Source organism: Xiphophorus hellerii, chromosome 13, assembly GCF_003331165.1.
Source record: "Xiphophorus hellerii strain 12219 chromosome 13, Xiphophorus_hellerii-4.1, whole genome shotgun sequence".
NCBI classification, from domain to species: Eukaryota; Metazoa; Chordata; class Actinopteri; order Cyprinodontiformes; family Poeciliidae; genus Xiphophorus; species Xiphophorus hellerii.
In genome coordinates, this window is record NC_045684.1 from 29,015,335 (window position 1) to 29,031,325 (window position 15,991).

Genomic DNA, 15,991 nt, shown 5'->3' on the forward strand with positions numbered 1-15,991 from the left:
CTCCAATTATAGAGGGGTCACACTCTTAAGCCTCCCTGGCAAGGTCTATTCAGGGGTCCTGGAGAGGAGGGTCCGTCGGATAGTCGAACCTCGGATTCAGGAAGAGCAGTGTGGTTTTCGTTCTGGTCGTGGAACACTGGACCAGCTCTACACCCTCGGCAGGGTCCTGGAGGGTGCATGGGAGTTCGCCCAACCAGTCTACATGTGTTTCGTGGACTTGGAGAAGGCGTTCGACCGTGTCCCTCGGGGAGCCCTGTGGGGGGTTCTCCGGGAGTATGGGGTACCGGGCCCTTTGATACGGGCTGTCAGGTCCCTGTATGACCGGTGTCAGAGTCTGGTCCGCATTGCCGGCAGTAAGTCGGGCTCGTTTCCGGTGAGAGTTGGACTCCGCCAGGCTGCCCTTTGTCACCGATTCCGTTCATCACTTTCATGGACAGAATTTCTAGGCGCAGCCAAGGTGTTGAGGGGATCCGATTTGGTGGCCTTAGGATCTCATCTTTGCTTTTCGCAGACGATGTGGTCCTTTTGGCTTCATCAGATCGTGATCTGCAGCTCTCGCTGGAGCGGTTCGCAGCCGAGTGTGAAGCGGCCGGGATGGGGATCAGTGCCTCCAAATCCGAGGCCATGGTCTTGAGCCGGAAAAGGGTAGAGTGCCTTCTCCGGGTCAGGGGGGGTGTCCTGCCCCAAGTGGAGGAGTTTAAGTATCTCGGGATCTTGTTCACGAATGGGGGAAGAAGGGAGCGGGAGATCGACAGGCGGATTGGCGCAGCGTCTGCTGTCAAGCGGGCGCTGTACCGGTCCGTCGTGGTGAAGAGAGAGCTGAGCCAAAAAGCGAAGCTCTCGATTTACCGGTCGATCTACGTTCCCACCCTCATCTATGGTCATGAGCTTTGGGTAATGACCGAAAGAACGAGATCGCGGATACAAGCGGCCGAAATGGGTTTTCTCCGTAGGGTGGCTGGGCTCTCCCTTAGAGATAGGGTGAGAAGCTCAGTCATCCGGGAGGGACTCAGAGTAGAGCCGCTGCTCCTTCACATCGAGAGGAGCCAGTTGAGGTGGCTCGGGCATCTGGTCAGGATGCCTCCTGGACGCCTCCCTGGTGAGGTGTTCCGGGCACGTCCCACCGGGAGGAGGCCCCGGGGAAGACCCAGGACACGCTGGAGGGACTATGTCTCTCGGCTGGCCTGGGAACGCCTCGGGATTCCCCCGGAGGAGCTAGAAGAAGTGGCTGGGGAGAGGGAAGTCTGGGCCTCCCTTCTGAGGCTGCTGCCCCCGCGACCCGACCTCGGATAAGCGGAAGAAGATGGATGGATGGACCATGACTCTTTTAAACAAATATCTTGTCATTCAGACAAATAGTTCTATCTTTGTCTCTTTTCTTTCTGCTTCCATGTTGTTTGACTTCTGATTCTCGAATTCTAACAGTGAACAACTAAATCATACTTTACCTATTATTAGATTGAGTTAGACTTTAATTTGGGCTTTTAAAAGATAAAAAAATGCATTAAACGAAACTTTTAAAGTATTGAAGCAGAATATTTAGGACACTTTTCTTACATTTTGTATGTCATATATGATTTAGAGATGCACAAAAGCCAGATCTTACAATTGTTGGACTGCCTGATGAAATACTGTTTAGAGGGTAGATTCCAGTAGAAACCACATGTCATAACAAACTGGGTTCCCCAAGGTTGTGCCACTGACCCACACACATTTTTTTCATACATGAGAAATTTTTATCTCAACATTCCTGTCAAATTTATACCCCTCTGATATGTTGAAAAGAAAAACTAAGTACCTTCATGTTATTCACCAATTTCTTTTTCTTTCAGATCATGTCTCTCTCATTATGAGTAGTTTGAAATTTTGACTGATTGCTTAATTCTTGATTTTTCACAGTTTGCAGTGAAAGAAAAAAAAAAAACTCTTAAAGTCTTTTTTTGTTTTTGTTACCATAAAAACTTGTTGGTGTTCACTTTTTGTCCACTCGTTGCTGTGTGACGTCACCCTTGCTAGATCCCGCCCCATCTCCCTGCTGGAGGGCAAAACACTACTTGCTGGCAATGACTACCATTTGCTTTAGCTGTCAAGCTGTCTTCATAAGACGCTTAATCTTAAATGTATAAAAGAAAAAGGGATGCAGTGCTTTGTTACCAATAATCAACACTACGACCACAAAATAACAAGGTTAGGAAAAAGTTTGTTGTGGCCATTTATGCTAAATTTTGCGAATTGTAATTTCTACCAATTTAGTTTTCCTCTTTGGGCAGTTAGAATATATTCAAGTTAGTTTAGAAAAAAAAATTGTATTTAATTTGTATATTTGGAATTGTTTAGATTACTTTGGTAATTGTTAGACCCTCCCATTAATTTGAGTAATTAAGAACACACCGGGTGCCTGGTGGAAGTCTATTGTTTGGTCTGTTGTGTTGACGGGAGGTTTTGGAAAGGATTTTTTTTTTACCACTTCTTTGAGCTTGAAACATCAAATTAAGATTTTTTTTTTTTGCTTTCAACTAAGTTGTAAGACATTTTTAGTAATTATTTTGTCACTATTTTTTCAAGAAATTAAAGCATGTACAGTATATGTTTTCAAAACAATCTAGCCAGAAATGCGTGCAAATCAAACCACCTGTTGCCACCCGCGGCCTCTGTTGGGATTTTTGGTTTTGAAACATGGAAGGCCGCGACAAAGTTTGAATAAAAAACGTAGAGGGGGAGAGGGAAGTGATCACAGCGATCACTTATTAATAATTTCAATAATTATTAATTATTGAAATTAATAATTATTGATTAATTATCAGTTTGTTACAGCTAATACTGTTAACAAACTGAATGTTTTGCTCTTTGTGTAAGAAATGTTTGTTTGTTTTTTAATGCTGAATCCTGACACATTAGTGGGATTGTTGTCAGTCAGTTGCTATGGCAACAACTCTGTGTGTAGCGCAGCCGGCGCAGAGGGCGAGAAAATAAAAATAGAAGTGGTTTGAGTTGTTCTAACGGTTTTTCTGCATCATTTCCCTTTTATTAAGGCATGTTATGTATTTACTGTCTACATCTGGCTGAACTGCGGCCTATATCATAAACCTTACATACAGTGGGATGGTATTCTTCTCTCTTTCATGTTGTCAGACACTGATTTATTTCTACCGACGTTATTTTCAAACTCTTTCCATTTTACTTCCAGAACTCCATCAGGCATAGAGCTTGGTGGTGTTCGTTTTGCTTGGATGTACCTTTCATCTACTGTACTCTGGTCCTGCTCACCTCTCCTGGTCCTCCTTCCTCCTTAGATGTAATCCAGTGTAGCCTTTGGACCGGCAACAGTTGAGTGTCTTTCTGTGGCGCCGAGTTCTCTTTGGGAAGCGAATGAATAAAAGATGAGAAGAGCCTAAACAGGAAGACATCTGTTGTGAAACAAATATTCCATTACTCTTTCTGCCACCGTGCAGACACAGCCATCTTTTAATATATGACAGCTCCCCATTTCACTCAAATACATGTGTATCCAAAAAATAAAAAGAATACTTGATGGATGACAAACGCCTTCTCCTAATGCAGTAATGGGTTATGTGGCATTTAATAGGTGTAAAAATAAAGTGAGCTGTCTTTGATTCACTGGAGACTGAACACCTTTTACTCTTGCAGCCATGCTTCCTGTAAACACATCATTTTACTCAGGTTTCCTGTTAAATACTTGGACATATCCAAATATATAAGCACAAAGTACAGTACAGCACAGAGGAAACAGCTGATAGAACATTGAATATAGATAAGACAATAAGATAATCTGAAAGTATTTTTAATTTATCTTGTGACATAAAGGATTTCTCTCATCAGTAACTCTGGATGCTGTAACCCATTTTGTGTAATTAATTGCTGCGATAATTGTAATGACATCCACTATATAAGCTTTTCTGCTTGTTAAGTTTCAACGCCTGATGCTGCACAGCTGAGTAAACGACCTTCTGTCCCAGAGATGTATTTTAAATCCTCCTCCTGCTTTCCTGGCTGCTCTGTCTCTCACTTCTTCACTTTTAATTCAATCCAAGAGCTCCGCCTTTATGAATAATTAAGGCAAAGAGTTATTCCCATGAATGTTTATTTAATGGCGCCCTCGTTCACATCCTCTCTGAGGATTTTTACGGGTTTTGGTGATGAATCGAGCCAGGACGTGTAAACCGTTGTTCCCTCCAAAAAGTGGCCGTCTGCAGCTCGGCCCGGGTTTGTGTGCGAAGCGCGCCGTCCTTGCCTTTCCCGCGGCGTCTCCTCCATCAGGAGTGGCTCACCTGCACAGGCAGAACGCATGCTTTATTCAGGTGATGTTTCATTCATTCGCTGCTCCTGGCTGAAGTGGATGCAGCTGAGTCATTCGTCTCCGTCAGACGGGCCGGGAGGCGTACGTTACAGTCTGGTGACGGGCGTGGAGGACGTCGCAGAGACACAGGCGCGCTTTGTAGTGTTCACATGCAATTAACACCCCGCCACCACCTCTCCCATTTCTAAATGTATCGTTTTTGTTTGTTTTTTCTTTGTTCCTGCAGACAAAGTGTTTGGCAAATTTCTGAGTTGGGATATAGAGGAAGCAGTGCGTCAACTTCCGCTTAAGCCGGGCCAGTCTGTGAGTCTCACTATCGGCATCAAAGTCAAGCTGGACTTCTCCGGTCAGGAGAACCTGCTGCAGGACCTGAATGATGGTGAGTGGACACCTTCGATGTTTCTGCCTCGTGTTGCATCGCAATCACCAACTTGAATGTTTTTATTAGGATTTTCTGTGATATGGTAAGTTCTGCTGGACGATAAATTGTCCCAAGAGTTATTGCAATAAACGATGATAATGTTGTTTTGAGAACATTTTCAAGCAATGCATTGATACTAGAATAGTAATGTAAGTTTGCAATTTAATGCCATAAAGAACACTGAAACTGTAAGACATTTTAAATGTCCAAAATAAAAACACAACCAAAAGCAACAAACACAAAGGATATAAAAAACAGACATAGCCATAAATAAAATGGATTATGACATCTCCGTAACAAAATTGCCCTTCAAAAATAAATGACCATCAAGGAAGGCCATTTTAATTCGTCGTGCAATTCATTGATTATTTGCTTGTTGCGACAGGGTTAATTGTGGGAGGCTTAGTGTTCAGTCACACAAAATCCCAATAAAAGGTATGAAACTTTTTGGCCATAATATGAATAAAAGTAAAAAAAACAATTAAAGGGACTTGGATTCATCTGTACAGCACTGTGCACTGGACAGAAAAGAGATGGTAATTATGCATACCTTCATTTTTTGTGACCCATTCTTATTTAATATAAGCAAAGTCAAGTTGATTTATGAAGAACATTTCAGGCAGATCAAAACACAATACAGTCATCAGTTATGAAACATTACATTCTGTCAAATGTCATAATCCAAATCATCAAGCAAATGCATATCAGATATAACGATCAATGTTCCACTTACTATTAATCACAAGCAACTCTAAACAGGTGGGTTTTAAACCTTATTTTAAAGGAACTCAGTGATTCAACGGAGATCTATAGTAATAAATATTTAGCTGCAGTTCTTTTAATATACATCCTGTAATCATACATACTGGAAACAGAAACCACTTCTCTTCTGCTATGGACTATTGTTGTTATTTTTAGGAGTACATGTGCTCCTATTAGCTGAATGTGCTGTTCTACATGGAAAGACTCTGCCTCCTCTTATTTAGGATTCAGCAGCGATAGCATCAAGGGTGAAGGTCTGTGCATCCGAGTTTCCCCTCCTCGCCCGTACAGTAGCTTCCTCACTTCAGAGCTAGATTTTATCAGTTTGAATTAAAAAAAAAAAAAACACACCTAGCCAAACCGTCTTCCCAACCTCAGAGCTCATTCAATGTGTTCTGCCACAGTTCATTTTCTAACCTCTCCGGCCCGTTTTTGCAGCTGTCGTCTTCCTCCCTCTTCACACTGTCGAGTGTCTTTATTACAGACGCTCACGGGCTGATGAATATTAATGTGAGGCGGACCCGCTCCCGCCGAGTTTACTTTAGAGGGCATTTGCATGTGGATTCAGACGACTGGGAACGCAGACGCGGGCGACGCCGCAGCGGCACGCTAGATGTGAAGTTGTCGGAACGATACAGTTTGAGCGTTTTAATTAGCCCCGTGATTATCCAGGCCCTGAATTAATGAGATAAGATGTGTTTCCTCCAAATACTACAGCTCTGAATGCAAAAATTCTGGCGACTTTATTGGTTTGCAGTTTCAACCAAAGACATTCGATGCTATCTGGCATACACTACATAAAGCGGTCATGGTAATTATGTCGGGTTGGTCTACTGATTAACCAATTTGCATAAAGTTGTTGTTCAACTTTGTTTTCTGCACGCCTCTGTACAGGAAGATTACAAAGTTTGCTGTATTTGCTAAATGAGCACCAGCTTATTATTATTATTAAAATTATTTTTTATGGCATAAAATGTTAAAATAACAAACTGTAGCATTGTTATAGCCCCTTACAAAACTATATTCATTCAACAAAAATGTCAATATTTTACTAACGTAGCACACCAACACAGTGTGGAGCAGAGTGATGAGGAAGTGAAATTTTCAACTTTTTCTACACATGAAGAAAGTGTGCTGTGCTATGCAGCACTCCAGAGTCAACAATTCCATAATACTGATTGAAAAGGTTCTAGTTCCACTGGCAGATGATTCCACAAATATGTGAAAAATTTCACAAGTGAAATAATCTGCCAGTAGAACTAGCACTTTTCCCACCAGTATTAAATAATCATTTACTTGAAACAAGTTTGCATTTCTCACATAGAAGTTACTTATAAGTTAGCTTTGTCCTAATTCAAGTGTACTGAGACATTTTCACTTTGAAACTAAACAAAAATACTTAAGATTTTATTTTTGCATTGATAGTCAGAGGGTCTAAAATTGGATTAAGATATAGTCACAAACGATGTAACTATATATTGACAAAATATGCAGCATTTCAATTCAAAAACCCTTTTTGCTCCTAAAATATTAGGTAAATAGACGTATGAGCTCAACCGCACAGATGTTGTTTTTAATATATTATGTAGTTTATTCAAACATCAGATTGGTCCAAAATGCTATGACACATATTCAGAAGTTATTTAGAAATGAGGACAGTGGATGCTAACATTAGTGTTGGGGACGTCTGTGCTGCTGCTACATGGTTAGCATTGAGAGGCTATTTTTGGCTTGAATAGCTGTGCTGATGGTCTAAGTACATCCTATTTTTTACGATACAAATAGTCATATTGTCAAGCTTTTTAAGAATTTTTTCCCCTATAATTGATTTATTAAGAGAAAACATACAGTATGTGAATCTTGGTCGTTGCTGTTGGACTTGTCAAACCCAATCTACGTTGACATTTTCAAGACGACACAGCTCAGGCTTCTTTCTGCTGATTCGGAAAGTTGCCCTGCTCTTTAAGCAGCAAAGCAAAATGGACTCAGCCAAGTGTTGATTGTCATTGTTCAGTTTGGCAGCTGTCAGCATTTTACAGAGCTGAGTGAAGAGAGTTGGACATGCTGTAGTGCAGTGGATCCCAACCTCTCCTCTAATGAGAGCTTACCTTCTCTCACCCCGTTAGCAGAGCAATCATGTGCTCACTCACACACATATGTCAACACTCATTATTATAATCATTAGCATGTTTTTATCACATCCAACCCACATGACGTCTCGGCAGCTCATGTCTACAGTAGGTGAAGGCATTTAGTGCTGTTTTTTTATTGTTTATGTAGACAAACTGATAGAGAAAAATCTTAAGATTTTCAATAGTTTCCATAACAATTTTTTTTTTGGATCAATTTGTTGACAATAGTATTTTTTTGCGTCCCAGAAAAAATATAAAGAAAGTTTTGCACTTTAAATTATGAATTACATATACTAAGTTTGACCTCCTGCATGGCTAAAATATATAAAACAAAGCTCCGGTTTATTATTGGTTCTTTTACTAAATAAAAGTCACAAGTCTTCAGAACATCAAAGGCTGGACTGGAAATAAACACTAATAGGTCTTATTTCATTCAGATTGCAACATCAAAGGAGTTGATTTTACTTCAAATCTAATATTTTTGATTGCTAATTTGAAATGGATATTTTCTGTTATGTGCGTGTGTTATTTAGGAGTTTGTCTGGATAAAATCAGATAAAATTAGATATCTGATCATTAAAATGTGATTAAATCAGGTGATTCTCGAGAACTGCACCGCTCTTGGGGCCAGCATATCAGTAGCTCTCTCTGCTCTTACTTTTTCTCTTATCGACGGTCGTTATGATGCATAACTATGGTAGCGGCTTTATTTACAACAGGGAGCAGCTGATTAGCATCTCAAATCTCAAAGCTGGAACTATTCCCCCAAATCCCTTTCTAACCAAACAGCCAGACAGAGATTTAAAGGAGCGGCAAAAGCAAATGATGTGGATTAACAGCGTTTGCCAACAACTGATGGAGTCATGCTGGACATGTTTGACAGATTGTCTCTGCTTTAATTGAGCTGTTAGCATAACAGTTATGTATGACAGTCATACAGCAACAGTGTCTTAAGTCAGACTTTTTCAGATTTCTCCCCGCAATGTCTTTTACGTTAGCACATGAAGGCGCCTCGGCAAGTGGCTCGAATGCTGTTAAAAAAATGGAAAACATAGCAGACACACATTCAGCGTGTTCTCGCACCCTTAAAAAGTCTTAAATACTTGTGTCAAGAATAAAGGCCTTAAAATGTCTTAAACTCATTAAAAAAAGTAAGTTTGCCTTAAATATTCTAATAAAAGGTCTTAAACTTTGTCATGACAGCATTATTTAATCTCATATATTCTCAGATTTTTTTTTCTCACAGGACTTTTCTGTCACTCGAGGCTACCTGTAACTAGCTGCTAACATACTTTTGCTAGTTAGCTAGCTAGCTTTTTTTTTTTTATGTCTTTCACGGGTAAATGAACTGCAAATTTTACTTGCTTGGACCTGCAGATAGGCTGACATTTGACTGAGCTCAGGGAGCTTTTAGTGGCTTTTTAGCAAAAATCTCTGGAAAACATCAGCAGCTTCTAGCTGTTTATTGTTGCGTAGGACCATACTGTAGACATCTTAGGTCTTAAAAAACATGTTGATAACCCATCTCATCTGGCAGTTTTCAGATGTTTTGTTTTGAAAGAATAGCGTAGACAGACAGAGGTAAGGTAATTTTCTTTATAGAGCACATTTTCAGCAAGGCATTTCAAAGTGCTTTAAATAAATTAAGAGTAAATACTAAAAAAACATTAAAAAACAGAAGAAAATCATTAAAAAAAACATAACCTAATAGGACAGAGCTAGCACACATACTACTGCAGAGGAAATTTTGCAACTTTTATTTAAATTTTAAGAAAAAAAAGTCAATCTTTAGTCATAAAACAAGCGTAATGACTAAAGGTTTTATGTCGATACATCTTTATAGTAGACATCAATAAACCTCGATAGCCTACGTTACTCATTAACTACTTGGAAACCAATATTTAAAGTTCCCACCATTTGAAGGAATGTGTTGTTTCATCTCCCGCCAAGGAAGTTATATTAGTTGCTTTCGAAGCTCCAGCTCTAAATAAATAGGGATAGTTTTTACAGCAAAATAATGTTTTTAACAGCTAGGGTTGGAGACCTTGAAAAAGTTCCACAGCCTCAAATTAAACATTTTAAAAACATTATTTTGAGGGGAGAGAAATCAGCATTTTAAAAATCTATTGTGAACAAAGTGTGTAAATGATTTTAATTTTTTTTTTTGTCAGTATAAATATTTATCAGGCAGGGAAATGGTAGCTAGGTCAAACAATAAGTTATGAATAGAAATGCAGAGAACGGCTGCAATAACAACATCTGCAGATGACTGAGAGCATGTGGATGAATATGGAAGACGATGCATATGAATGAATTCCTCAGCTCGGCTCAGGTGGAAAGGTCTCGTCTCTTCTTCAGCTCTGCCTTTCTGTAGCTGAGCAGCCTGAGGGGAAACCAGAGTTCACATGTTGTGCGCCTCCCTGGGCTGCAGTCCTGCTGGTGTGTGTGTGTGTGTGTGTGTGTGTGGGGGGGTGTGTGTGTGTGTGTGTGTTCACAGCAGCTTTGCTCTATATTTAATAGAACTGTAAGCTCAGATATCTGGATGACTGTTCTGGCCGGTTTGGCTCTTGCTATCCGCCATGCTGCGTTGGAGGCTGTTGTCTTTTTATTTGCACACTTCTGAATGTCCACGTGTTTTTTGTTCTGAAATATAGAGCCTCGCGAGAATACTCCTGACCTTTAAACATTTTCACATTCTGCCATGTTATACCAACAAACCTCAATGCATTTTATTATATATAGACCACAGAAAGTGGGACTCACTATTCCAGGACATTACATTTTACAAGCTTTTCAATATTTTTAATAGTTAAAACTGAAAAAATTGCCATATTTTGCAGTCAGTTCCCCATTCTAATAACTCCAAAATGAGAATATTAGTGAGGAAACGGATACTTAGGATTTAAGGTTTATATATCATCAAACTACATTTAGGTCTTTTTAAAATTTCTTTTGAATTATTTTGTTGAAATGTAATACAGAATTTGGGCAAAGTTTAAAGGTGTCTGCAAAATACTAACTAACTATTAACATATTAACATGATAAACAGAAACAATAGAAAAACATAATTTTTTGTGAACTGTTTTCTAAATAAAGTAAAAAAGCAAAATTTACGAGCAAAGGAAAGCAAAAATAATTTTACAGGAGTTGAGCAACTAGTTAACACTTAATTTGAAGGGGTGTGCATAAGACTGACATGACACTGTCATAAACATGTCATAGCAACAGTCATGAACATGAAGGAGTCTTCATGAATGTGTACAGCTCTTGTCATGAAGTGTCATTTGGTAAATAATGACCCTTTTAACACAAAGTTCTATTAAAACTTGCATTAAAAGGCCATTAAAAGTATCAACTTTTCATTAAAGATGTCTTTATTTACCTAATGACACTCGTAACACGAGGGAATCTGAAACTAAAGTATCGATCTTAACACACTAGTATTAAGGCAATACTGTTACTGACTTGGAATCAGGGTCAAGAGGTTTAAGAAAAGAAAAAAAGCCTTTCTGTTGTGTTGGTCAATCATTTAAAATCCCATTTAAAAATAACACCGTTTACTGTTGCGGCGCGATAAAATGTAAACTAGTATGAAAACCTTTGCAGCCTAAGTTGTTTGTTGGTAATTTTGTAGGCGTATGCACATCTGGTTTACGCTGATAATCCCTGGCTGGTCCGCAGTGCTCTCTGGGTTTCAGCAGGCGTGGAACGGAGAGGCTGGTCCTTCCCAGTTTATCCCCAGACACAGTTTATCTCTCATTTCTCATCCTGCTTGAAGACCCCACCACACCATAACTCATGATCTGATGGGACTGATATCATCACTCAGGACTAATGGACCTTGACTTCCAGCGTGCTTTATTGTGTTAAATGGTGTGAGTGTGGAAGCTAATGACAGCAGTGAAGAGGGTGTCGCGCGCTGCAGACTGGGTTTGCAGCTAACATGCAAGAAACAAACAGTAAAAAGCCCACGAGTAGTTCTGGAAAAAATAATTAAGAGTGTACTTAACATTTAAGGAACATATCGTGGATTAGAGGAACTCTGTCACCTGGTATGTAGTCAGGAGCTGGACTTGTCACACCAAACTGCTTGTCAAAGAAGTTTGCGACTGAAAAATGGAGAAATAAACATCCAGAGCAAAATTGACTCTTGAAAAATACATGCAGAGCTATACTTTCCTCCAGCTACGGCTGTGTGTTTGAGTACACCTTCAGCTGCCTGCAGCAGACTTCATGGCGGATGAGAGCTGCCTTCCATATAGGAAATGGAGTGGAAAAAGACCGCAGATAAGTGTGCCAGTGGCCAGCCTCACAGGACTGCCAGCTAGTGCAACATTTTGAAGAGAGAAAATATCTGCTCTATTTCATTTTTCAGTGTTCTGTCAAATCAGAGTGCCTGAAGGGTCAAAGGAAAGTCACGGAAAGATGGGGGAAAAAATTGACCCTGAAGGCATTACTTGAGCTGTTATCATACAGTAACTCTTGAACTAAACGTTTTTATTAGGTTTACAACTTTGAATAAGAATTGAGAGAATCACCCATGAGATGGGTCATCTCATTTTCAAGGAGGCCTTATATCAACCATAGGAGTATAAGGAGCAGAATAAACTCAGTCTGAAGATAAGGTTCTACTGGACTGGCCACATTTATTGGTTTTTCTGGTAAGGATATGTAAAAAGCCTTAAAACAATTTAATTTTTTTGTAGTAGCATAATCTTACACTGACAAAGACCTTATTAATACTAGAAGTTAGCACCTAAATCTCAATATACAGTTTAGCATTTCACGGACTCGGGGCAGACAGAGGAATCTTGGACCATTCCTCTTTGCGCAATCTCTCTAGATCATAAAGAGTCCTGAGTCCTGTCTTATACTTCTGTTTTTCGTCTTACCCTGCAGGTTTTCTATAGATTTTATTTTGCGTTCACACAAACCTTATCTTGTCCACTTTAAAGGGACTCTACTTTGTCTAGAGAGTCCAGTTTGTTTGGGGAGTTGTGAACACGCAATCAAACTCTGACACGGACCAAAAATGCGAACTGTGGTCCGCCTAAAAACCTCTGTTTCAGTTTGGTTGAAGTAAACTGAACGCCAAGCGGACAGGAGATCGCTCCAAAAGCAGAAAACTGACTGAAGCACAATGCATTCTGGGCTTCAGTCAAAGCAAACACACAAGGTTAGTCCTATTGGGAAAAATTTCTGATGGTCTTTTGCCAAAGACAAAAGAAAAATCTTACATCTGCTAAAATCTGACAGCCCTCCATATTTAACATTTTGTGGAGAAGGAAGTTGTCCTCTTGTCTTCTTTATAGGTTTTTATGTAATTTCCTTCAGTGGCCCCACAGGCGAGGGAGGGAACAGATTTGACCAAAGGTTTGGTACATTTGACACAGTGTAGTGTGAAAGTGAAACACAGCAGCTGAAAATATAACAAGTGTTGCAACTTTGATCCCCAATTGAACCAAGACTACCGGCCAATCAGGTGAAAACATTTTTAGATCTGGAGACTGAAATGCGCCAGTAGATGGGAGAAATTTCATTTTGTGTGTGGTGAAGCATTTCTTTATCAATTTGACCGTATGTTTTGAGTTACTATTTTGCCCAAGGACCCAGGGACAAACCATTTTTTCTTTTTTGGCAGAGAAGCCCACAGAATTATAGATCCTCCACCATACTTATTGCACATATATGGTGCTTTTCCATATATACATCCTTTGCTGCGCTAATTTTGATGTAACCTAATGAAATTCTGTGTACATGCGGGCACATTTGTAAATTGGCTTTAATATGCAGATAATTGTGAGCCAAATGCAACCTGTATCATTCAACACATAAATCCTTCGGATAGGGCAGAAAACAGCAAAAAGAAATGATTCTTAGTAATTCACTGCAATTCGGAGCTGTGCTAAAAACCTTACCATTATTTCTAATGAGAAACTCTCAATCTTTGCTGTTATGTTGAAGAGCTGGCAGCAAGGCGGCCTGTGATAGAAATGCTGAGTTCACCCAAATCTCCCTGAGGCCATCAGACACACAACGAGACAGATACTGATTGGGAGGTGGGTGTAAAGGAGGGAGGTTTGGGGGTGGGGGCTGATTGCAAGGCAGTGCCATAGTTAATCACAGCTCCCATTACTCAGAGTCCCTGTGCCACAGGACATGCAGAGTCATGTGCACCTCCTGAAACAGGCCGCCACTCATAAAGGATTCAGATCATAAACTGCATTTTTTTTTATCACTCTTATTCCCTTTCTCTGTTTAATCTGCTAGATTATTGTCACATGTACTGTAAACACTTTTAGCAAGCACTAAATAAAAATGTCCCCCTCCAAATGTTTTGTAAATTCATCTGTACATCTGTCAATACTCTAAAAAGTAATCACTGGAAATATTTGTAGGAGCCGTAGAAAGTCCCATTTTTGACTTGTAAGTGGAAGAAAAAAAACTATGGGGTCATTCAGGTTTACATTGTGACTTTATTGTAATCAGCAAATTGTATATTTTACATGTATAAATACAGTACATGTCAATATTAATATAGTTAATAGAAATAAGTTATAGTAGTCTGAAAACTTTGTCTTATTAGACCAACACATCCAAATTGAATATAGTATGCTTTATTTAGCCATAAGCAGCAATTTAAAATAGATTAAAAATATTAATATGGCCTCTATTCATATGCACCCATGCCACTGGGCCTGATTCATCAGCCGGCTACTGGTACAAGAGAGGGTAAACAGGCCATGCTATACCTCCAAACAGAACTCATCAAAGTATATCTGTTTTGTTAAAGGAAAATCCAATCAAGCTAAACATTTAGCTAGCTATTTCAGACCAGCTAATTGTTTAGCCGTTGGTCCAATGGGAGGTGAAGGGCTTCTAGAGTTATTCAGCTTCACATTGAGTAATTATTTGTTTTGTACAGTGACCCATTTGCTTGGAATTCCTCAAGCAAAGTTCTAAAAGACAAAAAAGTGAAAACAGAGATGAAGTGCAACAACACTGAGTTTTATCTCAGACTGGAGAGGCTTTTAAAGGAGAATAGCTGCAGGCGGAATACTAGTTATTCTGTTAGCATTCTGTGCCAAACAGGATCTTTACCTCCTTCTGTGTTTCAAGGGCATTAAGGTGAGACTACTGTCAGGTGCTCTCAAACAGTAGACCGCCGTGCTTCCTTCAGCTGCCATTAGCAATTAAAAACTAGATATTTTTTCACTGGATAGAATTAGTTCAGAGTTAAGTTTAAACTCTTTGATGCCATAATTCCCATTTAAATTCAGTTTTTATTCATAAAGAAGTGTGACCAGTGTGATCCCATACAATGCATTGCGAAAAAATTCACATCCCATGAACCTTTGCACATTTTGTCAAGTTACAACTGGAACTTTTGGTGCAGTTGAATTTTGTTTTGTGATAAAAGTAGCACATAATTGTGAAGGCCTGACTAAAGATTGCTAGAGAAAATAGAAAGCAATGCCAATAAAAAAATCACACTCCTGAAGTGTTATATGTAAATATATATATATTTTTGGACAGATGAGTCTAAAGTTGAATAATTTGGGCAACAGAAGATGATATGTTTGGCATATACAGCATTCCAGGAAAGAAACCACATGCTAACAGTGAAACATTCCCTGTGTGCTTCCCTGTTAGCATGTGGTTCTACCGTGAATTCTGCCGTGTGTCACAGGGTTCTTGAGGAAAATTGACAACTTCAGAGGCTGGTGGATGGCTGTAAGAAGTGTCTCACAGAAGTTACTTCAACAAAAGGGGATGTGATTAGTTATTAGGTGGTATGGTATTCTTTGGTGTTAAGCTGAACAGTGTGTCCCAGCATCTTTGAAGCACCCTAAAGTTCTTAAATTCATGTATCTAAAATGAAGGCCTTAAAATGTCTTAAATTTATTTAGAAAAGATGTTGACCTGAAATTTGTTTGTCATAGATCTTACTTTTTAAACTATTTAATCTCGTATTTCCTATGTAGTTCTTTGTTTTTCCATGTTTGACATTTCTGTCAGCAAAGGTTTGAGTCATACATAGATATTTTCATTTGTGGCTTCAGGGAGTTGAGGTTACTAAAATACAATTGCTAGCTAGCTAGCTAGCTATCATGGGTTGAGCTCAAATTTATTGCGGTTGGCTGGGCGACTTTGCTGCTGGCTGACTCACTTCTGTTGCCAACTGTATGTACTGTTTATATGTTTTATTCATCATCTCACACATTCATGTATTAACATTATTGTTTTGTTTTTAAAAAAATATATTTAATTACAAAAATACTCACAGAAGAATACTTCCAAGTGAAGATAGCTTGCTCTTGTCTCTGAATGAGTTTGCTAAATGTGACTACGTGGTC

At 39.4% G+C, this 15,991-nt stretch overlaps 1 protein-coding gene across 2 annotated transcripts in view; it reads left to right on the plus strand.

Annotated features, from left to right (window-relative positions):
- The window catches only part of trappc9 (trafficking protein particle complex subunit 9), a 220,560-nt gene that overhangs the window by 66,768 nt on the left and 137,801 nt on the right, over positions 1-15,991 (plus strand). For both annotated transcript variants that reach the window (XM_032580805.1, XM_032580806.1), the window contains one exon: positions 4,545-4,697. In XM_032580805.1, coding sequence (XP_032436696.1) covers positions 4,545-4,697 — 153 coding nt within the window. The remainder of the gene's footprint in view (positions 1-4,544; positions 4,698-15,991) is intronic.